Raw genomic sequence first — 25,996 nt, 5'->3', positions numbered from 1 at the left:
AATCCTTTGACTCCAGGAGCAGGTGTCCTGCACCCTCCAGTCCGTGGGGAGTGGCCAGGGCTGTGTGAGGCTGTGAGCTCCCATCACCTGGGCTGCAGCTCGCCCTGGCTCCCTGCTGCCCATCAGAATTAGGCAGCCCGTTTGAGCAGGTTTACCATAATCATCAAATAACTCGTTCATTGACAGCGTGGCAGGCTGAGAAGACTGACTGAGCCCTCGTTTGCTGATTGCTAATTAGCTTAACATTCCTAATCCCTCATTAGTGACTATGAAGTAAGCTCTGAAATATGAGGTCAGCCCTAATCAGCGTTTAAAATATAAAGCCCACTGGCACATGAGGGAGGCTGGAGAGGGGGTGGCTGCAGGCCAGCCCTGGGTGCCTCCGTGGCCACAGGGAATGAGGCTGCACAGAGCACAGGCAGACAGGAAGAGTTAAACCCTGTGGAGCCACGGACACCTGCACTCAGTGCCCTGGATCCACACGGGAACAGGCAGCAGTGTGGGGTGCAACACCTGAGGGACCCCAGGCTCCTCTCGAGTCCCCAGTGCATCCAACAGCAATTCCAGCTGTGGCTTCCATTCTGGGCAGACTGTCTATGAAATCACAGAATATTCTGAGTTGGAAAGGGTCCACATGGACCAGGACTCCAGTTGTTAAGTGAGTGGCCCATACAGGGATCAAACCCATCAGCCCCGTGCTCTGACCAACAGTGCACCTGTGCAGGATGCTCTGGCTTTCCCCCAGTTCCCACCTTCAAGATTCCAGGTCAGCTGCAGTCTCTGCAGTCTCTGCTTTCCCCAGAGACTCACCCCGACCCTCTGATCCTGGGGAAGGAGTCAAATCTCAGCACTGGCAAGCGAGCACCAAAGTGTGCTGGGCTGCCACTTCCATGCCATCATTTGGGAGGAAAAAATGGCCCTTAGTTGTTGTGGCTTAATCCTCTGGAAGAATAAACTGTTGTGGACTGAGAATTACTTATTCCTGGCTGGGGAAACTTCTACAGGAGGGCTGCGGACGTTAAAATAACCCTAATTAAACTCCAGCCAGTGAGCCTTGAAAAAGGAGAAAAATATCTCTAAAATAACCCTAATTAAATTCCATCTAGGGAGCCTTAAAAAGGAGAAAAATATCTCTGTTTCCATGAAAATGCGATTTGAGAAGCTCTTGCACCACAGCTGCGCTGCTCCAGGGCGATGCCCCCACCTCAGGCTGTGCTGCTGGAGATGATGCTCTGGGTTCGGGCTGTGGGGCAGCCGGAGCAGGGAGCCTTTGCCAGGAGGGACAGGGGCTCATTCCGGGGGGACACCGCTGTCCCCGGGCCGCCCCGTGCCGGGAGCATCGCCCTGTCCCGGGCGCCGGCAGCGCAAATCCCCGCGGGCGGAGCCGATCCCCGCTCCGCAGCTTCTCCGGAGCACGGAGACACGGGATATTTTGAGCATCCTTGGCAGCAGCGAATGAGGATTAGCCCAATCCCACCAGACGTGAACGTCTCCCCAGCTCTGTTTCCAAGGACAGGAATAGCCTTTGAAGGCTTCTCCATGTGGAGGGCACACACCTGCACATGTTAAAAGCACAGATCTGTTGCTGGAAAGGTTTTGGGTGGTGCAGCATCAAGGCTGCCTAAATGAGTGGGTGAAAAAGGGGCACCTGCTGGCTTCTGCCCCATGGCTGATCCAAGCCCATGCCAAGCCCCTGCCCTTTGGATTTTATTGTGCATCTAATTCCTGAACCCATCAGACACGGTGTGCAGTTGTGGGCAGTCACACCCTCATCCTGCTCAGCCAAGTTTCACATCTGACAGCTTTTTACCCCTTTTACCCCTTCCATGCTTCTACCATCAGGGCCCTGCATTAACAGTGACACAAAACACTATAAACTTACAGACAGTGGAGGATGGTAAATTCTGGGCTTCAGTTTCAGAGTGGAAAGCTTTGGCTTAGCCACACACCTGGCCTGTGGAGCAGAAAATCCCAAACAGCCTGGCAGAGTTACTCCTGTACCCAGACACTCCACAGGCCATTTTCTGCCCCATCAAGCAGCTGGTTGAGCAGGCAGGTTGGGAGCACAGCCACCCTCAGCACCATGAGAAACTGAGGGGAGACCAACCAAGAGACAAACACGAGTTTGGATTTATGTAAAAAAAAAAATTATTTATTTTGGAGGAGGATTTGAACATCGACATGCAGGTACAACATGAATAAAAATTATTGCACCGCTATTATGTGGCAATTGTTCAAGTTTCTAAAAACACAGAAATTCCACACTTTCTCTTATCTAGCTAAGTGCTGAGTGACACGGCTTGGCAGAGCCCAGCGCAGGAGGTGCTCTCACAGCCACCTGGATATGGTAATCGAACACAACGTAAACACACACTTCTGTCAAATCTTCTACTAGAAGTACAGAATTATCCTTCACATCCAGTAAGAGAAAACCAGAGAAAGACTTTATCCTCCCCTCTTCGGAAGAAAAACAAAACAAAACAAAAAAATACTCCAAATCACACCTTAATGCAAGTGTGGCAAACAAACCCACAGGTCACTCTTACCCCTTCCCCCACAAGCGCTCTTCAGTACAGCAGCAGCCAAAGGCCTCCAACATTCAGACCCAGGAGTGGCCAGTACAACGCTAAAGTCTAATATTTACAATAAATATCATCCATTTCTCTTAGTTTGCAACAGTAAGAGACAAAGGGGGAAATAACACACTGAGGCACGGCGCAGGGATGCAGCAGCTGGATGCAGGAGCAGAGAGGAGAGGCTGAACCAGCTGAGTGCTGCCATCCCAACACGCTGAGGAGCAGGAGACACAGCCAAGCTGACAGAAGGGAAGAGGGAAACAAAGCAGGGAAGCAGCACATCTGGATGGTGACATGCACGGCTCATTCACCAAACACACACCTCACGCTCGTGACTTCCACCTCGGGCCTGCCTGACTCGGGATTCCCCACGGAGACCAGGGCTGTGCGGGCTGGGGCCGCCCTGGGCACCGCGGGTCGGCACTGGGAACACACTCGTGCCCCTCAGACACAGCTCTTCCAGCTTCCCGTTCCTTCCCAGCTCATGTTGCAAGATTTTTTTTTGAGAAGGTATTTAAGGAATTTATAGCAGAGCAAGGAATAAGTCTTGGTGTATCTACCTGGCTTATTATCAAAATTCAATAAAGTGTTTTTGACCAAACCTTTTGCTAAAGTGCGCCACGTAAATTTGACAGCAGGCAGAACAGGGATGATGGGGCACCTGGCACACTGAGGGAAACTGCAGGACTGACCAAGAGCAGGGGATGCAGGGCTTCACTAGAATGCTCTCCTGGCAACGCTGTTTGGCTTTGGCTTCCAAAACCCAGGGATTTTTAATTGCACTGACCACTCTCTGTACCGCAGCTACAAAAGAGGCAACAAAACACATACCTCACCTTTTCTTTGGCCAACACAGGCAAAAGCAGCAAAACCTGTGACATAGCAATGGTTTTCACTCCTCCTTTTATGCCTAGGAAAGGATAATTCTGCAATTCAGCATGGGAAGCAGTGGCTGCAAAGGCAGCAGCTTACAGCTGGTACCGTCACAGGGTCCCACCCGTGCCCGTGGGGGATGAGCCAGGTTACCCAGCCTGGCTCACACCCCGTGCTCTCCTCCTACGAGCAGTGCTCGGTCTTCTCCTCAGGTTTTTTAAACACAGAAGGAAAAGGGGGACCTGCCACCCAGGGAACAGCCAGGTCGGGCCACGTCCTCACACAACTCCTTAATTTACACAGACACTTCCATCTCGCCAAGGTCAGGTGCTCTCAGGAGAGCAGCTTGTCAAGGAGGCTTGTCTTTGTAATTACCACAGACTCAGGATGCCAAATCCACTTTTCACTATTCCTGTCCATGCCATAATATCCTGCGCTGTTTCTCAACAGTTTTTTAACAAATCAACCCATCAGGGAGAAAACCAGCCAGGCAAGTACCAGATCCTGCCAAGTCTGTTCCTTACTTGCTACTGCTCTAAATCAACACTGAATGATGCTTACCACCAAGAGCACTTGGAGAGGCTGGAGACACCCAGGACCCTGACAAGGCAGTGGAAATACTGTGGTTTGTAATTGCAAACCAAGTGCACACGAGCAGCCTATGAATTCCAGGGAAAAGAGCAGAGAGGCAGCACAGCAGGCTCTGCTCTCAGTACCACCACAACCAGGTTTGTTAAGGTGTTACCTGGGAGCACTGAGGCTTTGGTTAGTGTAGTAGCAACACCATACATGTTCACACTGACACACGGAGTAAACACTCATTTAAACATGTTAAAAAAAAACCTCAAACCAAACCAAAACTTGGTCCAGAAATGAAATCCAAGCAGCCAAAATCAAGTACATAATGGGGAGAATCAACTGCTACACAGAAAGAAACAGGGTGAGATTCCAGAGATTTTTTTTGAGTTGTGGGTTGTACCGAAATCAGATTGAAAGAGAGAAAATATATTCCTATATAATAAACATATTTGCATTCAGGGGAAGCGAATCAGAACTTCAAATTCAGAGAAAGCCAAGACAGTGAAGGAAGCAGCAGTGTAAGGAAATCAGACCAACAGAGTTGGGTTTTAGCCTGGAATACTGTTGCACAGTCATTCTGCTTCTAACAGAGTAAGCCAGTGAGCAGGGAACCATCCCTCGAGGGTGATCCATGGGGAGATCCACTCAGACAAGACAAGGATACAAGCTGAGCACAGTCTGGGACAAATGATGGGAGTGTTCATTGAGAGGAATCTTTAACTGGATGAAGAAATGGCTTACAGTGCTACAGGAATCACCACTCGACACATTTATTGGTGCATTATTATTGGTCTAATCCTCAGCAAGGAGCACTGTCACCCAGAGTCGGTCACACTCAGAGCAAAGCGATGTCTAAACCTAGGAGCAAAGAGTAAGCTTTTAATGCAAAGTGACCTCAGCAGTGGAAATGATCTAGCTATTAAAGCTGAAATCTGAAAATATCTCATGTGTTTTGAAGTCTGCTTGCAGCTTGACCACAGAACTCGAGGAGTCTGAACTCTTCATAGGTTTGTTTTTAAAATGGGCAGATTCAGAAAACTCTGCAAGTTTCCCAAGCCCAAATTCAGAAATGTTAAGGGACACCTTAGAATCCCTACCTATTTAGACTCACCAAGAGAAGGAAAAGTCTCCAAAGGTCTTTTTTTCATTGAGATAACTTTGCCAGACACACTGGAGAATATGCAACTACAAATTTTTCTACTTTAAAACCAACCTACAGGCACCCCTTTCCTGGGGTCACTTACTCTGAGGCAGGGCAAGTTATGAATTGAAGCCAGAGAAAGGAAGATAAAACATCACTAAAATTTTAAAAACAGAGGGAAAATTTGCCATGTGTCCCATACAGATAAGTAAAAACAATCCCCAAAAAAGCCAGCTTATGGATTGGAGATTTCTCTTTCTGATAATTCAATTGAAAAATACTCTGACTTGTTTTAAAGAGAAGACAGGGATTCTCTCTCTGTCCAGTCTCTCCAGCCAAGTCCTTTGTCTCCACACCCTTTAAGGACACAGGACTGCGAAGACACACGGTGACAAAGAGGTTTTACTTGCACCAAAGACGGTCTGTAATTTCAGAACAATTTGGAGACAAGAAGGTAGGTTCTTATTTTTGTCAAGGGACATCAGATTGTAAAACTGGAGCAAAAACTTGACATTTGTGAATTTCAATGGAATTTCAAAGAGAATGCTGAAAAGCAGAAATTTAAAAACAAGCTGCCTTTTTTGCACACAGAATTTTTGACTTCTCAGATAAATGCAGAATTAGAGGGAAGAGCACATGAGGCCCTAAACTCAGGTAAAATAAAAGGTATGGAAGGGAAAAAAAATTAAACTAAAGTGTTTCTTAAGCCCTGCTTTAAAGATACCCTGTTCTAAAGAGACCTCAAACAGCAAGCACTACTGTGTACAAAAATAGAATAGCAAGGATGAAAAAACACAAAAAACAGTATGAAAAAAACCCTCCCAAAAATAGATGTACACAAGTTCTATTTTATATTAGTGTATATTACAAAATTCAAACATGCAGTCTCTATTTTGAATGTAGAACACTCCAGTCCATGAGTACCAGCGATGCTGCTATGTTTTCTTTACAGCATCATCATGTGACAGGGGAAAGTCTTGTATTTTTAACTGATTTCCAACCTCTTTGCTTTTTGCTTGTGCCAGAGTCCCTTCTTTACAGGGCCTCGTGCTGCCATCTGGCAGAGGAGACGCTCTCAGAGCTGCTTGTCCAAGAGCATGAGACAGCTCTTTTGACTGAGTGATTTTGCAGCTCCCTGCCAATGCTTCAGATGCTTTAGCACTGCAAAAAAGTGCCTCCTTTTTCACCACCACAGGACATGTTGCCTCCTTTTTGGTCCCCACGGGACACACTGCCTCCCAGGGCTTTGCTGGCTGTAAGGACTCTGCACAGGACCCACTCCTCGTGGTCAGACCATCTGTGCTAGAGGGTTTGCCTTTCTCTTGACATTCTCCTACTTGTGAAATTTCCTGCCTTTTTTGTTTCAAATCTCTCTCCTCTTTAGAGGAAGCACCCAAATCCTTTCTCGTTTCCACCTCTCCAGACCCAGACATACTGAGCTTCAAAGGGCCCAGCACGCTCTGGGCCAGGGGCACCAACTGGGACACGGAGAGCGCGCACTCGATGGCACCGGGGATGAGGAGCGGGGAGGACACGGCTCCTGCTGGGCTGGTTTTGCTGGAGGTTAAAGCACCCTCTGCCTGGGATGAGCTGGGCTGCTGCTTGTCAGGGCTTGGACTTCTTTGGGATGTTTCACTGGCGCTCCCAGGAGACAGAAATGAGGAGCTGTGCTGTTCCACAGGCTGAGGTGTCTCCTCATGACCCTTCTCGCCACGGTCCGGGGGGCTCACCGCGACAGGAGTGCTCGTGCTTGCTGGGCACCATGAGGAAAGGGCCAGCAGAGGTTGGGAATCCTGTTGTTTCTGACTGCTTTCTGTTAGCACAGGCTCTTTCAAGTCAAGTTTACCACAGGAGGCCCCAGAAGAATCACCTTCTTCAAGTTCCAGGAGTTTGATAGATGGGCACTGCATATGTTCTGTGAGATCTACTGGTTTTTGAGTACCTGGAGTTCTCCCAAGATCTTTGATTGCTTCAGAAGACCTGTCTTTTGGACCAAAACACTCCAAAGTTTTGTTTTCTGGCAACTTATGCTCCTTTGCAGTTGTTTCTGATTTTAGGAATGGCTTTTCTGAACTACCTAGTTTTTCTGGAGAAGTTCTTGAGGGGAGCTCTGGTGGGGAGGGGTGCACACTAATTTGCAGTGGCTCTGAGACAGGCTTTGCTTGTTGAGTATTTCCCTTCTGCAAATCTTCTGTACCTTTTGGATCTTCAGGTAGAAAGGCATCATCTTCAATACTATCCTTGCTTTCCAATTTAGATGAAAACTTATTATCCTCATTAAAAGAATCTGAGCCTTGGTCTCCACTGCCATGGGGCTTGTCCAGCCTTCTCCCATCCTGACTATCTTCCGAACCATCATCTGTTTCATCTTCAGAAGAATCTACTTCCCTGATGGCCTCCTGCTTTTGCAGGGACTCCCTCCTCTCCACCCTGTCCTGCCGGATGGCGCCCAGCTTCCGCGAGCCCGGCTTCTGCAGCATCCCTTTCTCCGCCAGCCCGAGCTTGCCGCCCGTCGTTTCGTTGGCAGATTCCTGGAGGCTCTGGAGGCTGGGATCCCGCTGCAACATCTCCTTCTTGAACTCAGAGTGGGAGATATCCAAGCTATGCTTCCGTGAGGAGCCCAGCTTCTTCTCAGAGGAGGACAGAGAGGCAGCCAGTTTCTCAGCTGACTGCACTCTCTTCAGCAAAGGAGACCGAGGGGGCTCGGCACTTTTGGGGCGAGAAATTTGTCTCACCAGTGGTGGAGAGGAGTGTAGTTTTACTGGGAAAGACTGGATAATACTGGAGCTGCCAATTGAGTGTCCTGGCAAAGGAGATGGGGAGCGCTGTGGTGACGTGGACTGTGGGGTTGGTGATGGAGTGTGAGCCAGGGGGGACAGAGGGATGTTTCCTGCAGATTTACGCCTCGGAGATCTGTACTGCCTCTGGAGCTTTGGTGCTAGGCCATGCAGGGAGCTGGGTCGGATGTGTCCAGAGCTGGCTGGAGAATTGGGAACACTGGAACTGGGGGAGCTGCTCTGAGAAGAATTGCCGCCAACTTAAAAGAAAAAAAAAAGAACAAAGAAAAAAATACCAAGAAGATTAATACATATTTGGCCATTAAAACAAGTTATTGAAAATAAGTCAAGACACAATGCCACGTTACTCCAAAGCACAGCAGTGATATTGAAGGCAACATTGCCAGGCTTCTGATGGAAATTCACATCATTAGCACCCAAAACCAGACCACAGTAAGAAACACTCAGCTATGAGAACACTTTTCTGGAAAAAACCCCCTTTGATCAGACAAGCCACGTGTTTCATTGCTATTCTCTGGATGCAAATCTCTTTATTCCAGCAGCTGATTCAATTTTCAAATATGACTTTGCCACACTGTTTTGATTTCTTTTCTCTGAACACAGAAAATGTGTCAAACTGCTATGAAAAGATTTCAACTTACAACACACATTTTCATCAAAGTGGAAGGATGCTGTAGTACAGCAAGTGCATTCTTAAAAGGATGTATGGATTTCCATTTTGAAATGAATCAATGAACAAGAACACATCCATCCTTAAAGTAATCAACATCACCGCTGTCATTTTCTTCACAGATACCTACTACCTGCTGCTGTGTATTTTAGTTCCAAAATTAATCAATCAGCAAAAGTCTCCTCCAATATTTTCCTTTCGTGTTTTGACTGGATTTTTTGGCTTAGCTTTATTTTGTTTCATGTCTCTTTGTTTTACCTGAGTGTACAGACTCTGGAGTGGATCTGTAGCTCTGGGTTGGTGACCGAGGAGACAGGTTGTGAGTTGGAGAGCCAGGCACACTTTCTCCAGATGACAGAGACCGGTTCAGGGATGATAAACTCCGGCTGGTGTGAAGCAGCGATGCTTGTTTAGTGATCTTCCTCAACAGAGAACTCTTCTTCTTACTGGGGAAGAGCATTCAAAAGGTGTTTACAAGCCCAAATGATTTATTTACCTTTACTAGCATATTTCAGTCAATTTTGTGTCACAGTAAAAGAGAAAAAAAAGGAAGAAAGAAAGGACTAAAGGACATACCTGCTAATATATATTATCTGCAAATGGATTTGACAAGATCTCTCTAAGGATCTCTTACATTATCTTGGTTACCCTTTAATTTTAACAGAGAAACATCAAAACAAACCTTTCCTGACCATCCTTTGTTTTGCTCTTCTTGTTCCTACGAGCCATCTTGGATTTGTAGCTGGCTTTTCGAGCTGGACCAACTTTGATGGATGTGTTCTCAAATGGTGTGGTGGAGATGGACACTTTATTTCCACTCTGTCAGACACAAGACAAAGAGACATTGCTTAAAACATGGTTATTTGAAGCAGATCTGCAGGCAAAGCAGGTAGGCTGCTAGTTTATTGCTGCCTGCCATTTTGTAATCCTTTGTCAAACTCCATTTTTCCCCTCAGCTTTTCCACCTATCATTTATTAAGGAATTGCCGAGAGAGAGCCCTCGTTAGTCAGGCTTTCACAAATGATTAGCTCAGACCCCAGCTGGTAGGTAAAGCTTCCCAGAGCAGGCAGAACACAGCATCTGACCTCTCCCATTGAGATCCCAAATGACTCAATTTAATACTTGTAATACTTGGAAACTTGAACAAAGTGATATTCTGTCACCAATCCTATTCCCAATGCTCTGACTGATGGCAGATGTGAGCATATCAGGCATCTATCATGATGAATCTGCAACACAGAGCATGGCTTGTCTCACTTATGTTAAAAAAAATAATCCTGACTGCTCCTCTATTTGCAATCCCAAAGACGTCTGTCTCTTGGAACAGTCCAGAACTTTGGGGGGTTTTTTTCTGTAAATGGATTCTGCTCAGAGAGGTATCAAACACAAGTCATTTAACTGGATAATTTCAACACCAAGCTGCTCTTAAATACCACCAGGTGCTGTGTGCACACTTGAGTTTCAGACAATGCCAATTACATACATTTTAAACAAGCTGCTCATGTTTTCCAAAATGCAGCAGTGCTGAGCCCCTACCTTCAGAATGAGCTCCACCACCTCGGTGTGCACCAGCCCGTGCACCGGCTCCCCGTTGACGTGGGTGATCAGGTCCCCTTCCCGCAGACCTGCTTCGTTGGCCGGACCCCCTTCCTCCACGTGCTGCCAACAACAAGGGTGACTGCTTTGAGAAGGGGAATGGGCAAGGCCACTGGCCCAGATGGGACTCAAAGCCCATCTGTGTCACCTCCTGCCACAGCCAGCACCAGCTGATTCTGAGGAGGGGGAAAGAAATCACCCCTGGCACGGCCAAGCACAAAACCCTGCGCTCTTCCACTCCCCCCCAGCATCCTGCCTGCCTTATCCCAACCCAAGGCAGACAGGAATGGTTAAGCTGATCGAGAGACCAGCTCTTCCCAAAGCAAAAGAACTTCCAAAAATTTTACAACACTCAGGAATGTTACCCAGATGCTCTTGATTTCCAGACAAACATTCAGTCTCTTTCAATTTCTTTGCCATCCCAAATCCAGCATCCTTCCATGTACATGCTGGAACCTAAGGTGGCCAACAGACTTTAAGGAAGACTCTGCCATGTGTTTAAGGTGCCTATATTGCACCTCATCCCAAACAGAGTTTCTTTTTCTACTTTCCATCCTTTATTAACCTATCCAACACCAGACTTTTCCCCTGTGAACACACTGCCTTTCTCCTGTCCCTGGTCAGGAATGTAAGCCTCCTCCTTCACCATGAGGAGCCAGATGTGCAGGAGAATGCACATCTCTCTCTCTAGCCAGGAAAGATTCCAAATGAGCATTTTGGTAAACTCAGCATTGTTCAAGAAAAGCAAGGGAGGGGCAAGGCAAAAATTCAGTTTCAGATTATTTCTCTCAGAATGAGTGTTAAATAAGGACCAAAGGGTGTGAAGTCCATATTATCTAATGAATATAGAAGTGCAAGGGAAAGAATTAACCACCTTTACCCTGACTGCATTCTCCCTACCTACACAATCCTAACAACACTGCTTCAGGGAATGGATCATTCCTAGAAGTCATCTACACTGACACAAAAGGAACACAGAGATCAAGTACCAGCAGCAGTGGGAGGGAAGCGATACAGACATGGAAACCAGACCTTTTAGCACAGCTCACAACTAAGCCAAGAACTAAATCCCATGGCAATCAGCATAGCAGCAGTGATGCTTTAAGGCTTGTAATCAATTCCAAGCGACTGCTTGGAAAACCCCAGCAGACTGAACTGATCAGAAGCAGGTTATAATCACTAACACAAGCCTGAATAAATTAGCTATAATGGGCCCTCATGCAACAACCCCAATAAAGAGAAAGAGGGTATGTACACAGAAACATGCTTTGAAGGATATGCTGCAGGTGAAAGAAGGTGGATTCATGTAACCAGGGAGAAAAGAAGGAAAGAAAGTTTGCTGTGGTTCTGTGATGGGCTTGAAAACTATTGGAAAACCCAAAGTGCTGCTATTTATTTATTTATTTATATTTATTTATCTAGGGTTCCCCCCACCAAAAAGACAACTTTGGGTGTGATAAAGGAGAGAAAAAACAAGGTGGCAAAACACAATCTCTAGAGCTAAACCCGACACCCCTGGCTAGATGCGTTTGTGGCCCCGAGGGTCCTGTTTGCAGAAAAGCAGAGACCTACCCAGACCATGTGATGCACAGTGTAGATATCACTGTCACCCATATAGACGCGAATGGCGCGCAGAGTGAAACCGTATTTCTTTCCAGCCCGATGGATGATGATTGGTGGTTTCAGGTTTGCGATAGCAGGAGAAAAGTCGCGGCTGGGTGAGGAGTCCCTCGAAGATGGGTTGGAGGAGAGAGAATGAGGTGACATTGGACTGGCCAATGGAGAACACGTGTGGTGATCTACAGTGATGACATAAAGGTGGGCAAAAATTAGGAAAACAGGCCTCCGAAAGAGAGAAAAATTCTTGTTAGAGAACAGCTATGAAACCGTATCTTCTAATGGTCTTAAAGCTGGTGGCCTTCACCAGAGCTGGGTCTGTCTGCAGCTTCAACTAATTCATGCTTTGTAGTACAAACAGCAGTGTCCAAAAAGGCACATTTGGAGGTGTACATTTAGTGCACTGCTCGTACAGAATTATGGTTGGGTCACGGTGTTCTCTACTTCTCTTTCCAGGATTTACAACCCATCATGAGCATTTGCTCTAGGCACAATCCTGCAACACCCCATTTCCAGGTTATCAGGTATTATCCTCCTCCAGAAGATCAGATGTCTCTAGATCTTGGTGCAAGTTACACACTGGTGCTGACAAAAATCCAAATCAGTTAGTATTAACACAAAAGGAATGAGTAGGTGATCAGACTACCACTATGTCTAGGCAGTTTTGCTAGTGTTTTAAATTCACAGGGGCAAAAATATCTAAAATATTATCTACTGCAGGGACTTTGCTACTGAAAAGCAACATCACACATTATTTTTGAGTGAGTTTCCCAAGTGAAAAGCCATGGGCTGGGCTGTCAGATAAACTACCTGACTCTGCTTGCTGGTGGAACAACATCCACTTTTTAAAGTACAAAGCAAATACAGAACTCTCATTTTAAAGTGAAGCTGGTCAACATCAGTAAAATAAACCCAAAGAGCAGGAACACTAAATGCAGCTGCAGAAGGTAATCTCTAATCCATTAAGAAACACCTGCTGAATCGCCCAGCACATATTTACCTGGCAGATGAGAGCAGCCCTGGAGAAACCTTTGCTGGGTGATTAAATACACATTTTAGAGGTTTTCATGGGGGAGTTGGTAGCTCAAAAAGCAACCGATGCCCAAAGCACAAGAAATGTGATGTGCATCACCACGAGGCTGCCAAGAGCAGGTGCATTCCTGCCTCCAGCTCACTGCTGGGAGGAACAGGTGGGCATTGCTCATGGCCCAGCTGCATTCCCTGCTCCCATCTAGGCAGGAATAGGCACAGCCCTGGAAATACAGCATGGTCTTATCCTCTGGAAAGGGACAAAATTCCTGTGGGGAGAAACTCCTGCTGAACCAGTCTGTCACAGCTCAGAATGGCTGAGCTGCTCTCTAGGAGTTATCACCTGCCATTGGGAATTGTAAAGGTCTGGTTTTGCTTGCAGACAGAGCTGGGCCAAGAAGGTGAGCAGTTCAGCATCGACTTAGTGAGTTCCTTACACTGTTCAGTTCTTGAGCACTCAATCTCAACCAAGTTATCTGGAGTTTCTGAAACTTCCCGGTGCATAAATGCACCGGACACATTTCATTCCCAAACAGCACTGCAGTTAACATGAGACCCCAAAAAACAGCACCTTGTGGGTTAAAATAATTTTGTGGCTCTATACCTCCTTGCTGCACCATTGTCTAGAGACCAGCTAGGAGTCAATTTAAACAAAACCAGGGGAAGAGCAGGGCCCAGCTGCCACTGGCAGAAGCTGCAGTCAGACCACACGCACAGCGCTGCTGTCTGTGGCACAGCAGTGCTCATCAACCTGCGAGCAGGAAATATTAAACCCATTGTAAAAGTTAGCTCTCTCCTCCTGCCAGCCAAGGCATTATTCCAGGAGAGCGAAGGGGGAGGATCTGTCTGCAGACCTTTTGTTTAGTGCTTGCAGATTCTGACAATGCCTCACTCAAGGCATTTCTTACCTGAGGGAATCAGGAGAGACAAGGCAGTAGCGGATGCTGATTTAATCACTTTATTGACAGGTCTCGAGGTGCGTTTCTCCCCTGATTCCCCAGAGAGCAACCTGTGTCGTGCCCGCCGCACTGCCAAATCGCTGATGGCTTTTGGAGTGGTAAAGTCTGGGCCTTCATTGCTATTACTGCGAGCTCGTGGATCAGAGAAATCTGCAGTGCTCCCAGCTACAGTTTAAATTAAAACAGATTAGAACCACAGGGAATTCCTAACAGTCTATTCCCCTACAGGCAAAATACATTAAATCAAAGTCATGTTTACATGAAGTCCAAGAGTAAATTTTCCTAAGAAGAAACCCCAGGGCTTGAATTTTTATTTACAGAAATGGTGTTATTCCGAACACAGAAAATTAGCAGCTTCTATTCTGTGGAAAAGCTCGCTAATGAAATCACATTGCTCAGTGGCAGTTCATGAATCCTAAAGCTGTGGTGCACTTCTGCACACCATTTCAATGGGATCGTTCACAGATGAAAACGAGTTTACACAAAGTGCTGCATTTTTACAACCAGCAAGAACTGTCAATCTTTAAGTTAAAACTGCCTGTAATAGAAGATCCAGGTTCTACTGGAGTTGCACATAAAAAATCCACTTTAAGAGAATACTAAGGTACTCAAGTCAGGGAAAGTAAAAATGTGGATTGCAAAGACAACCTTAATTTGCCTCCTTCTGTGCACCACTGCAATTTAGTCTTGAATTACTTAACCTGCTACAATTATATATAAAATGCAAAGTAATCTTGAAGATCAGACTGGGCATGTAACAACAGCAGATGCTGGGGATTGGGGGTCCTGTTCTCAAGGCCAGTGCCTCAGTCCCCCATGTGATGGGCACTGTGAAAATACAGTAATTAGAATTTACAAGGTGCTTAGAAATGAAAGTGGTGAGCATCACAGCAACTCCACAAGGGAAATTAATCATTCTGTCTTCAAAAGCAAATTTTAAGCAGCATGCAATAAATAAAGCCTAAGGGCCACATTTTGAACAATGAGGACAGAACAAAACATTGATCATCGTTATTTAAGTGGGCAGCACTGCTGTGCATACTAAGTGAAGCAGGAAGTATCATGAAAATAAAAATTCGAAACACTATTCCCAGAGACCTCAGCACCAGATGCTTGTTCAACATTTAAGAGGCACAGAGTTCCAAATCAGGCTCCCAGACAATGAGGAACCCGGATTTGGAGGCTGCATGGGAAAAGGTGCCATATAAATTAGAGGAGCAATCTGAGACAGTGACAGGAATTAAACTCCTTTCAAGCCTCTGACCTGGGGACACTGAAGCACTGGTATCCCTGGATTCCATGCACCAGATCAAAGACTGCTCTAATGTATTGAGCTCAGGGGAGCAGGCTGCCCAGGAGAACTTCATTTTTGCCAATCTCACATTGCAGATACTCAAATTAGCAATGGAAGAGTTCTTGCCATTTTTAACAGCATGTTTCTAGGCTCTTAGCATGAAATTGAGAGCCCAAGGTTTCATTTACAGCACCTATGCCAAACAAGTTATGAGGCAGCTTCCTTTCTTTAAGCTTCCTTCCTTTACCCTTGTACCTCTTCTTTACATGATGGCAGCACCAGGCCTCTTCAGGGACCATGGGCAATGAAGGGGAATGGGAATTTCAAATTTTGAAGGAATTTCACAGACTGGATTGCAGAAGAGGAGTAATAAGATGTAGGAATCTTTGGCTTTACTCTGGAGGCAAATTTCTTCTAGGGCATTTCCACCTTCTGCTATCAGTCCCCCATCACATGTGCCCAGTGCCCCCCACCTTGTCCATTCTTGCTGCCATTCTGACTGCTTCCTCAGTACCCCCTTCTTCTCCATTCTCAATGCATCACAATTGCTTTGCCTGCTTTGTCCCAGCAGGACAGTTTGTCCCTCCCAGTTTGTCCCAGCAACTCGTTCCTTATTTTCTTACCCAGTAGTCCTTCTTATTCAACCCTACAATCTAGTCCTTCCCCTAATTATGCCTTCTTTCTCAAATTTTCTTTTGCCAACCTTCATTTCAACTTCCCTCCTTTCTTCCATTGTTCCAAACTTCCTTTTTTTCCACCTCCTTACTACTTTGCAGCAGTTCCCAGCTCTGGCCTCCTCTGTTCTCAGAACAGGCAGCTTCACCCCCTTGGCTTCCCAATGCCCTGAAAGGGGCAGGAGCTGGGAACACTCCAGCACCCAGAGCTCAGTCCTGCACTGCAGCAGCCCAGGGCACCACCATAGAAAGGTTCAGCTCAGCCCAGAGCTGGGGAAAAACCCCAGGACAGTCAAAGTTGCTGAGAAATCAAGCACTGACTTCTAAGAGCCACTCTACTAAATTTAGGCTGCACTTTTCTGAGACTACAACTGGATGAATTTCGGCATATTTGGCTGTTAAAATAAGTAGCATGTCCCTGACACAAGCCCCACTTCCCCAGCACATTTCAAGTCTCTCCAAACTCTTGGGATAAGCAAAACCCCAGGAAGCAGGGATCTGTTGGTATGGCTGACACCCACATTCTCCAGCTCCAACTCAGCAGTGATCTGTTCTGACTAATGCGTAAATTAATTCTGTCTCAGGTAGGCACCCAGTGGTTGTAAGTAGGCATAGATCATATGAATCTCAAGCATGAGAAGACCTAAATCAATTCGAAGCGACAGGACTGAAATCTAAGATGCAATTTTGAGGAGATGAAACCACTGGCATTATTTCAAAGGCAAGCACATCCACAAAACTACACTGAAAGTAGTTTTTTAGCAAGATCTACTCAGCGTGAGGCACTCACATCCCCTGACACCCAGAGCCAGTTTTACAGAGTTCATCTCTGCCAGGTAACACGGCCTCCTTGGGGAGCAGGACACCCACCCCAAGCACGTACCTGTCAGCGCTGAGGCGCTGCCGGCGGCCGTGGAGGGCGTGGTGGCTCCAGCATCCCCTTCCAGCTGCAGCTCGTGCTCCACAGGCTGCTCTGGGATGGGCAGGGGCAGCCCCTCCCGGGCCTGCACCGTGGACAGGAGCATCCCCTCGGACTGGGGCCGTTTGAGGGCGGCCCCCTCGTCCTCGGCGGAGATGGCGAAGCGCGGCATGTCCAGGAGGCCCGAGCAGCGGCGCCGCACCGTCAGCGGCGGGCTGGAGTCGCTCTCCGTGTGCGAGGACTCGGACATGGACAGGCGCTTGCGCAGGCTGCGGGCACAACCAGACATGGCCCAGGTGAGTTGGGCCATGATTGACTTGGAAGGGTGAAAACGGGGCACAGACACAACTCAACGCGTCTGAAACCAATGTAAGGTGAAGTTTGGTGGCCAAGCTACAACACTGGGAGTTAAAACAACAAAGGCTTGGGGCATTGCCTGAATTTAGATTTCCAACTGTTAGGCTTCTAGGAAAGCAAGGGATAAACCCAAGGAAAATACAGTACAATGAACATGGTATTAAATATTATTTTTTAAAAAATCACAGTTGCAAAATGAAATCATGCTCCATGTTCCTTTTGGAACTAGCTGAATTTCTCTTTCGAAGTTGCTCTAAATTAGAAGCCAGGAAGGCCTAATGCAAAATGAAGTGCGCCTCAGCTATGAGTGCAATCCGTAAAACATTTTTAAGGGAGTCATACAGACTAGGTCAGAGCCACATTTTATGCTCTAATGCCAAATATTATTGTAAAGGTTTTACAGGGGTTGCACAAAATGAGAGACATCCCTTTTATACAGTAAGTTTTCAGTAATGCCAGAAACATGGCAGGTATCCAAATTGTGGGTATTCATATATTTTACTGACATTTTTTATTAGAGCACAAGATTTTTCGGGCATATTCTGAACTTTTGAAACTTTGAACTTTCCTAATGATTTCTCTACTTTGTAACAAAAGGTCAAAGTCTGGCGACACCAGAATTTGCATTAATTTAAGAAAAAAACTGATGTGGGCACATGTCTGACGTAACATACAAAATTTGCCCTTAAGGTTAGAATACCTTTACATTCATTAAAAGTATTTGCTAGAGATTTAGAAGATGTTAGTACTTAACTAGATACACTTAAGGACTTTATAGGCTCTACACATTCACTTTTAGCTATTCAACCCTTCTTGTAGAAATACAACATAAGAAGCTCTCCTCACTAAACACTGGTCATAGAAAGTTTTGGGGGGGTCTTTTTTAGCTGCTGTGGGAGAACAGAAGACTCAGCTGCACAGAACTCACATTTCAGGAGACCCAATGACCCAGCTGCGGTCGCGGCTCTTCAAGCCCCCCAGGCTGTCCAGCCGATCGTCCTTCTCCTCGCTCAGGCTCCGCTTGGTTGGTGGTGGAGTCTTCCTCTCCTCGTGGATGGAAAGTCGTTCCATGCTGCTGTACACCTGCGTGCACCAAAAGACCCTTCTGAGCAGGGAAAACCAACCCAGGGGCCTTTTCTGAGCAAGGGGAAAAATCCCCTCTTGAAATTCCCCCCTGAAAGCCTGAACTTGGGAATGTTCTTTGACCAAGTAACACAGGGCAGGTGTGACACACTCAAGGTGTGCCAGGGAGGAAAGGAAAAAGGCCCAGCCTCAGAAACACTAAAATTCTTTTCTACAACAGCACCCAATGCCTCTCCTTTGAAAACACAACAGAAATACTGACAAACTTCATGAAATTACTTTGATTTTTGGTTTTAAATATTCTCAAATCCAAGAGGAGCTACTGCTAAAGACAGCTGCACAACTCTTGAGGACTGGCATCTGGATCTGATCTTGAAATCTTACTGCACAAATTCACTTCAGTGATAGGCATCATGCTCATGACCCCATTTCATTATCAGTCTATCAGCATTGCCCCAAGCTTATTTCAGAACAAAAAAGTCCTGCCCTCCTCAAGGAATCTACTATAATGCTGACAGCTTAATGAAAGTGCCTTTCTTGGTTTTACAGCCGTCTTTAAATAATTAAATGATTAAGCAAAAAAATCCATCCTTTTAAAACTACACTTGACTGTGGACCTAATTTACATAAGAAGAGATTAATGAAAATAATGTTATTAAAAATTCAGAGCATCAACAAGATAACTATTAATAAATCATATGGCTGAATTGTCAGACAAGAATTTCAAAATATAATGAGCCTTTTATGCCTCCCACATTACAAATGCTGTATAATTTTCCAGGTCTTAAAATAAATTCATTGAAAGTGAACTTTCTCTCTTTGTGGCAAAAACATTGAACCCTAAAGAAAAGCTTCAGTCTAACAAATGAGTAATACTTATGGTGAGAAAAGGCAGAGAAAAGAAACTCTTACATACTCATGAGAACTTTTTTAAAACACCAACTAATCCTCAGGTTCAATTTTGAACATACTTTTAGTGATGCAAATCAGGAGCAACTCCATTAAATTAAGAGTAACTGTTATTTAAACCACTGTAGCCTGGTTGAGGACAAAGAACAAACTGGTCCTTAAAAACTGACTTCAGCAGTGGAAAACTGGAGGAACTGCTATGAAAAAACCAAAATACCTTTCAGACCTCCTAAGTAAAATTCCTTCTCCCATCTCACTAAGGGGGAAATACAATTAATGAAGTGGCTGCCTCAAAACAACATTTCTTCTCCCTTCTGCCCCTCCCAAACATACTATATTTTATCAGGAAGATCAATGTAGTCCTTTCCTTCTACCTATGCATTTGAAAACACCAGAGGTTTTATGTTTTGTAGAACTCAGGTCATTCTTGCTGCTTTCCTCTGAACTCCCTTTTAATGATCCCTGTTCATTTTCAAGAACATTGCCCAGTACAGACCAGAATACCCCAGCTATGGCCTTCCTACTGGTAAGCCAAGTATGGAAAATTATTGCTTCCATAATTTGGCACATCTAACTCATGAAGGACTATGTGCTGAGACCCTTCTCTTTGAAATTGTCACCTTGCTTTTTGCTCCTCAGGCTGTATTTGAGACAACGAGTGATGTAAACTTCACTGATGTTCTTACCCCTTTGATTTGAAACCATTATTCCAAATGCCAGAATAGATTTTCTTCCCAAAACCATCTTGTCACCCATGGAAGGTCCTTTCAGACTGACACTGCTCAAAGCAAGTAAGTTTTGGATACTCCCTATGCCAGCATCCAGGTCATTGGTAAAAACATCAGACTGTATCAGATGCACAACAGAACTATACAATGCCCTGCATATTGGTGAAACATTAAGAAATATAAAATGTCATTCTCCAATTATTCTGGTACTCACCTTCCAACAGGCCACAAACTACCACAGAATAAACAAGTCATGCAGTTTTCTTTCCTCAGTGAACACTACACACCATGAGATCCCACAGAGCAGCCACATGATTAAAATCTCTCCCATACAAAGCAGAGAAACCTTGTTCCTCTCTAGATTGTTTTCTTTCATCGAGTTAGAATGTCCCCACCTTGCTGAACCTGGGCGAGCACGAGGAAAACTGCCGAATTTCCACGTGATCATCATCATTAGTGTCCTCCTCTTCTTCTGAATCCAGGTGCTGGTACCGTTCTGAACGGGCTGGGAACAGGACATGGCACTTGCATCAGTGTGGGGAGTGCTGGCAACTCACAGCTCAAGCATTGCTACTGGTCTGCTTAAAGAACTTGGAATGTTTATACACCATGCAGGGTATTTCCCTTAATACTGAAACATACCCAGCCAGTTTTTGCTCATCCCATGCAATTGCCAATGAAGAATATCTCCTTGGCACTGAATTTATCTTATCCTGTCAGCTGTATTCCATTCTGGAAGCAGCTGATACTCAAAAGGTGTCTAATCCTGCAGACCCTTCATGGTAGGGATATTTCTTTCCTACAGCAAACAATCATGTGGAAGGAAACATGAAACAATTCACTGTCCAACTTTCCAATAAACAGATTTTTGATTATACAGTCTGTCCTGCATACATAGATACACACAAGCCTACTTAAAAAAAATAAAAATATTTACCCCAAAAGAAAATCTCTTTTTCCTCTTGCAACTAGGAAAAGGATTAGATTTTGTGAAAGAAAATGGGCAAGCAGCCAATATGCAAAGCTATTTTTAATGCAAAAACTTCTTCCAAAGAGATTTTGTGCTTTGAGATTTGCAGCATTGGATTTCTAAGCCAGCCACACTGGATTTTGTGGGGCAGGCACTAAGAAGTTTGGCTACAGAAAGCCGATAACTACACTGAGCCAAATTTGCTGCACCATATCAGCCAATCAGCCAGAAAGCTACTTTTATAAATGCATTTTCTGCATTATGGTTTATAACAGCAACACCAACTTCTATCAGTGTCTAAGTGAGATATTTCCTGATGTGAGAATTCTAGCCTTTATAAAGGACTCACATGAAGGTCACCCTGACACCGAGTGTGCCAGGGCAGTGGGGACTTTCCCATAGCTCTGACTTGACAGACCCAGTGGTTTTGCTTTTATCCAGCAGGATCTGCTCATGGATGCTGCACTGGGCCTCTGCCAGTTGCTGACCCAGCTCAGTGACCAAAGCTGCCCCATCCTGTAGGTGCAGTTAGTGGTGAGGACAGCCCACCACAGCAGTTTCTCCGTGTATGTTGTACCAGTACAACCCAAATACATGTAGAAACCCCACCTCTGCCCCCTCTGCACAGCTCGACTCCAGCTGTTCTCTGCAGCAACCATGCGGAGATTTCTCAATCCATCTTTCTTTGCCAATCCAACCTCTCCAAACAAGCCCCACCCTAAAAGCCCCTTCCCCAAACTGGAAGAGCACTATCTAAATGGAATCACTGCTTGTGCAGTGTGAGAGCCAAGGGGCTGGAGGCAGCTCCTCTCTCTCTCCTTTCACTCTCAGCAAAGCACAGGAGCAGAGCAAAAATGTGCTTCACACAGATTCAACCAGGTCAAGATGGGAGAGATTCCATTGATGCAGAGCAAAAATTTCCATATCTCAGGGAACTGAAACAGCCAGTATCCCATTCTGCAGCTGGAGAGGGGGAAAGATCTCACCCTGACCAAGCCCCTTCCACCTGCTCAGCTTCCCAAGACAAATGAGAAAAGTTAGGGAGCAGAGGTTCTGGGAACAGAGATCTCTCCATCCCTCCTGTGATGCTCCTCCCTTCTCTCCCAAGAGCACTGACTCTGTCTGGTGCTTATCTTGAAATACCAGGAATCTGACACAGCACTGATACTATGGCAGTTCCCAGACATTTATATACACCAGACAGACACTTCATATCTCATTAGAGCTAGTAATACCAAAATAAAGCGATACATTTGCAGCAAAAATAATTCAAATTACTTCAAATCTCTTAAGAATTTTCCCCACATACTTGTCTTCAAGGTCTAGGATTTGTTTTGGGTTTTTTTAAAAACATTTATTGGCTGAAAACAGTCACTAGGGAAAGATCATGTTGCTCAAAAACTCAAGGAATTTGGATTTACCAAATGCTTTGGAAGAAGTTTAATGAACCCAGCATGACAATGGCAGCACCTCTCACTGCAGGCCCATGGCTGGCAGGACCACAGGAACCAGTGAAAGGCCAATTGACTCCAGCAGCAACATTTTTTCATTTAAAATTAATTTGCCTTCAAAGAAACCTTCCTTGGCATTCCACAGAAATTTTTTAAAGCAATTCCCATCAAGTGTTTTATTCAATTTCTAAAACAACTTATCTCTAACAATTTCAAAAATGAAATATGCACAAGAAATATGATGCTGTTTAGGCCAAATCTCGAGTCTTACTGTCAAAATAGCTTGTGTCATCCTCAGATTCCAGCTGTGGGATGAATTCAGCTTTCTGCCGGAGTAATCCATTCCAGTCCAGATCTTTAAAGAACCGATGCTGCTTCACTTCAAAGGCACTACCTGAAATAAGCACCTTTTATTGCAGAGTATTTCTTTCAGCATTTGCATAATATGAAAAACAAACCCTAAAAATATCAAGAGCCTAAGAGAATGTACTCAAGTATTTTTAAGACACACATTTTCCAGGAATTTTGAGAAATTTACCCTTTAACCAAAGTGGCCATGCAGGATAGAACCTGAACAAGATTTCCTCCTTCCCACCTCCTCTTCCTGCTTAGCAACAACACAGAGGCTGGAAGACAGCATCTGCTGTTGCATTCCACAGCGAATTGCAAGATTAAGAACCTTAATTTAAAATTTTCAAACTCTAAACACCATCTTGTTCAAAACTGAATAAAGAGAGCAGACTCTGAGAGGCACTTAAAATGTGAATGACAACTCACAACTCCACTGTTGTGAATAAACTCATTCATGTGTCTAGAACAAGACAGGGCTCACCTATCTACCTGAATTAGTATCTATTATTATTAAGCTCAGAAGCTTGGGTACCCAGAAGGAAAAAGTAAAGACTATCTGTCTACCCATTTATGCATTTTTTTTCAGATGAAATTAATATTCATTGCAGATGCTACCATCCTTTTAGAAAAGAAAAGAGCAGAGGAAAAGAGATAAAAGGTTTGCTGAGTGCCAGTGGCACTACAACATGCCAAGTGAAACAGCAGTCTCAGCACTACAGGTATATAAGAAATCAAAAAAAATCAGTCCATCAACTCCTTTTATAAGGCTAGAAGCTCTACATCTTTTCCATGACAGCAACATCTTTCAAGTACATGGATTTTAAGTAGAGAAGAACATGTGAAAACCATCTGATATCATTATTAATTCATGATCTATTCATCACCCTTGTGTGCACGTGGGCTAAGTCTGCTGAATACACATACCTTTTGGAATTGTTATATATTTATCTCTAAGCTTTTTTTTAAAGTGTAGCTTTGAACTGAAAATCCCAAATTAAATTAAACTAGTCAAATCAATGAAAGATGAGCTGTCATGTGGAGCCACAGCATTGCACAAATTAGTTTAAAACAAGTGTAGCTAGAGATCATTTACGATTATTTACCATGAGGAAATGAGAAGTGTTGGCTTGCAAAACTTCCAATCTGACATTATAATGCAGAAAGACTGACAGACATATCTGACTTTGCCAAAAAGATTATCAGACTTTGCTATATGTTAGGAGAATTCTACACTACAGGCCTCTAGGAATGGGAGCATTTTCATTTACTTTATTACAGCCAGGAATTCACATCCATGACAAGGATTAAGCTTCTACTCAAAGAGAACTTCAAAGAAATCTGATTAGACACTGTTCAAATGGAGACACAAGCCTCAAGCCTATAATGGAGCAGCAGAAATCAGAGAAGTGATGTTGCCAAGCTGACAGTGCCCCTTTCCTGTTTCCCAGACAGGACAGCAATATCTGCCTGGCTCACGGACATGTGACACCAATTCCCAGAGCTCCTCCACACTGAATCCAGTACAAACTGCTCCCCAGCTCTAGATGAGCATTCCTCAACACGAATGGGTGTGCATCACTGGCCAGGTAGCTTCATCCCCTGCTTCTGGGCAGTGCTTTCCTGTGCACAAGGCTCTTACCTGTTCCCATTCTTTCCAGAGGATTTTGGCGAAGAAGCTTAGAAATGAGGTCCTGGGCATCTGGGGGCAGTGCATCATCTCCTTCTGGCCAGGCAATTTCATCTGGGGACAAAAAGAGACTTGACATTTCCTACCAGCTTCCCAACTAATTTGAATAACCATTCATACTCCTACACCTCAAAGTGCAGTGTTGAGAACTGCCCCAGAAGCGTAAATACCTTGAATTCAGCAGCTTAATATAATTCAAGCATTGACATTTTTCAAAATGCATAAAATTCAGCATCAGCTAAAGCTGCTGTCAATCCAAGCAGTGCTTGTGGAGACAAAAAAAAAAGCTTTAAGGACTCCATTAATAAAGTATGAAATGGGACTTCCATGACAATCCATAAACAAAGGCAGTGACAATACTGTGGCTGTATCTCCTGCCTGCACATTCCAGAGTCGTTATACTTGGAACAGAGAGAACAATTCACAGGTAACAATTTCATGCATCATATTTAGTGCTTTGATGAAATTTGCTTCTTACAAAGGACATCTGCCAAGTGTGTTAAAAATTTACTGCTTCAGAAAGCATTCCCAATAGAAAATTATTTCAGTGGAATATTCACTGAGTGAACACAAAGCAATTGTCTGTCCAACTCCAAGCATGAGAAAGGTTTAAAAAGCCACAAAATGTGAAGGTATTGAGTACAACAACTTCAATGCATTGTGCTCAGAATTTCCTTTCATTTCACTTATATAAAATTACTAACTGACTAGCATTTGGACCTACAAAAACAATAACCAAAATCAGCCTGAATTAGACCAGCTGGTGGCTACTCCTTTCAAATTCTCCATCACTTAAGTTAAAAGACAGAACAGAAAAATCCCCAAATATTTTTCATCAATCCCACAAGGATTTGTATGACTCCCACACCATAAGAGAACTATTTAGGAAGATGTTAAACAACACAAGTTTCCATAGCTGAAATCAGATGGAAGCTGCTTTGACACAGAAATTTAGAAACACTAAAATTAAACCCCATTATTTTATACCTAGTCCTTCCTGACTAAACTGTGGGCCCTCAATATTTTCACAGCACATTTTGAAATGTGCTGTGAGCCGAAACTTACCACTGATCACTTGTCCAAACAGCTCTTCAGGTGTGTCCCCAAAGAAAGGAACGCAGCCGACCAGGAACTCGTAGAGGATGACGCCCATGGCCCACCAATCCACAGGCTTCCCATAGCCCTGGCGCAGGATCACTTCTGGTGCAATGTACTCTGGAGTCCCACACACCTCAAGAGAAACATGCAAGAAAGCAATAAATTTACAAATTGCCAAATGCATGTCAAAGCTTATTTTGTCTCTTTCTTTCTTTCTTTCTTTCTTTCTTTCTTTCTTTCTTTCTTCCTTTCTTCCTTTCTTTCTTCCTTTCCTTTTCTTTTCTTTTCTTTTCTTTTCTTTTCTTTTCTTTTCTTTTCTTTTCTTTTCTTTTCTTTTCTTTTCTTTTCTTTTCTTTTCTTTTCTTTTCTTTTCTTTTCTTTTCTTTTCTTTTCTTTTCTTTTCTTTCCCCCCCCCTTCAGAGCTTTACAAGGAAGTTATTAATGTTTTGCCACTAACCACTTCATGCTGTGAACTACTGCCATGGAGCAAGAGTCTATATTTGAAGAAGACATTACCTGCACAGAAATAACATCACATGAAATTAAATGTTCCTAGTGTGGACATGCCAGCTAAGTAGTTCTTTGGTGCATGCACAGGAAAGCATATGGGAAAAATGCATATTCTGCGTGTTTAGG

General features: G+C 44.6%; 1 protein-coding gene across 10 annotated transcripts in view; it reads right to left on the bottom strand.

Annotated features, from left to right (window-relative positions):
- Positions 1-2,124: 2,124 nt before the first annotated feature.
- The window catches only part of MAST2 (microtubule associated serine/threonine kinase 2), a 185,574-nt gene continuing 161,702 nt past the window's right edge, over positions 2,125-25,996 (bottom strand). For 9 of the 10 annotated variants that reach the window (XM_064428754.1, XM_064428744.1, XM_064428746.1 and 6 more), the window contains 12 exons: positions 25,328-25,493; positions 24,215-24,316; positions 22,496-22,618; positions 20,199-20,308; positions 18,012-18,166; positions 16,691-16,995; positions 13,789-14,004; positions 11,807-12,033; positions 10,175-10,297; positions 9,320-9,456; positions 8,896-9,083; positions 2,125-8,206 (listed from right to left, as the gene is read on the bottom strand). In XM_064428754.1, coding sequence (XP_064284824.1) covers positions 6,105-8,206; positions 8,896-9,083; positions 9,320-9,456; positions 10,175-10,297; positions 11,807-12,033; positions 13,789-14,004; positions 16,691-16,995; positions 18,012-18,166; positions 20,199-20,308; positions 22,496-22,618; positions 24,215-24,316; positions 25,328-25,493 — 3,954 coding nt within the window. In that variant the 3' untranslated portion in view covers positions 2,125-6,104. The remainder of the gene's footprint in view (positions 8,207-8,895; positions 9,084-9,319; positions 9,457-10,174; positions 10,298-11,806; positions 12,034-13,788; positions 14,005-16,690; positions 16,996-18,011; positions 18,167-20,198; positions 20,309-22,495; positions 22,619-24,214; positions 24,317-25,327; positions 25,494-25,996) is intronic. The other variant, XM_064428749.1, reaches the window with a different exon arrangement.

The sequence above is a fragment of the Passer domesticus genome, chromosome 7 (genome assembly GCF_036417665.1).
Source record: "Passer domesticus isolate bPasDom1 chromosome 7, bPasDom1.hap1, whole genome shotgun sequence".
Taxonomy (NCBI): Eukaryota; Metazoa; Chordata; class Aves; order Passeriformes; family Passeridae; genus Passer; species Passer domesticus.
This window is presented reverse-complemented; position numbering and strand designations above follow the sequence as displayed.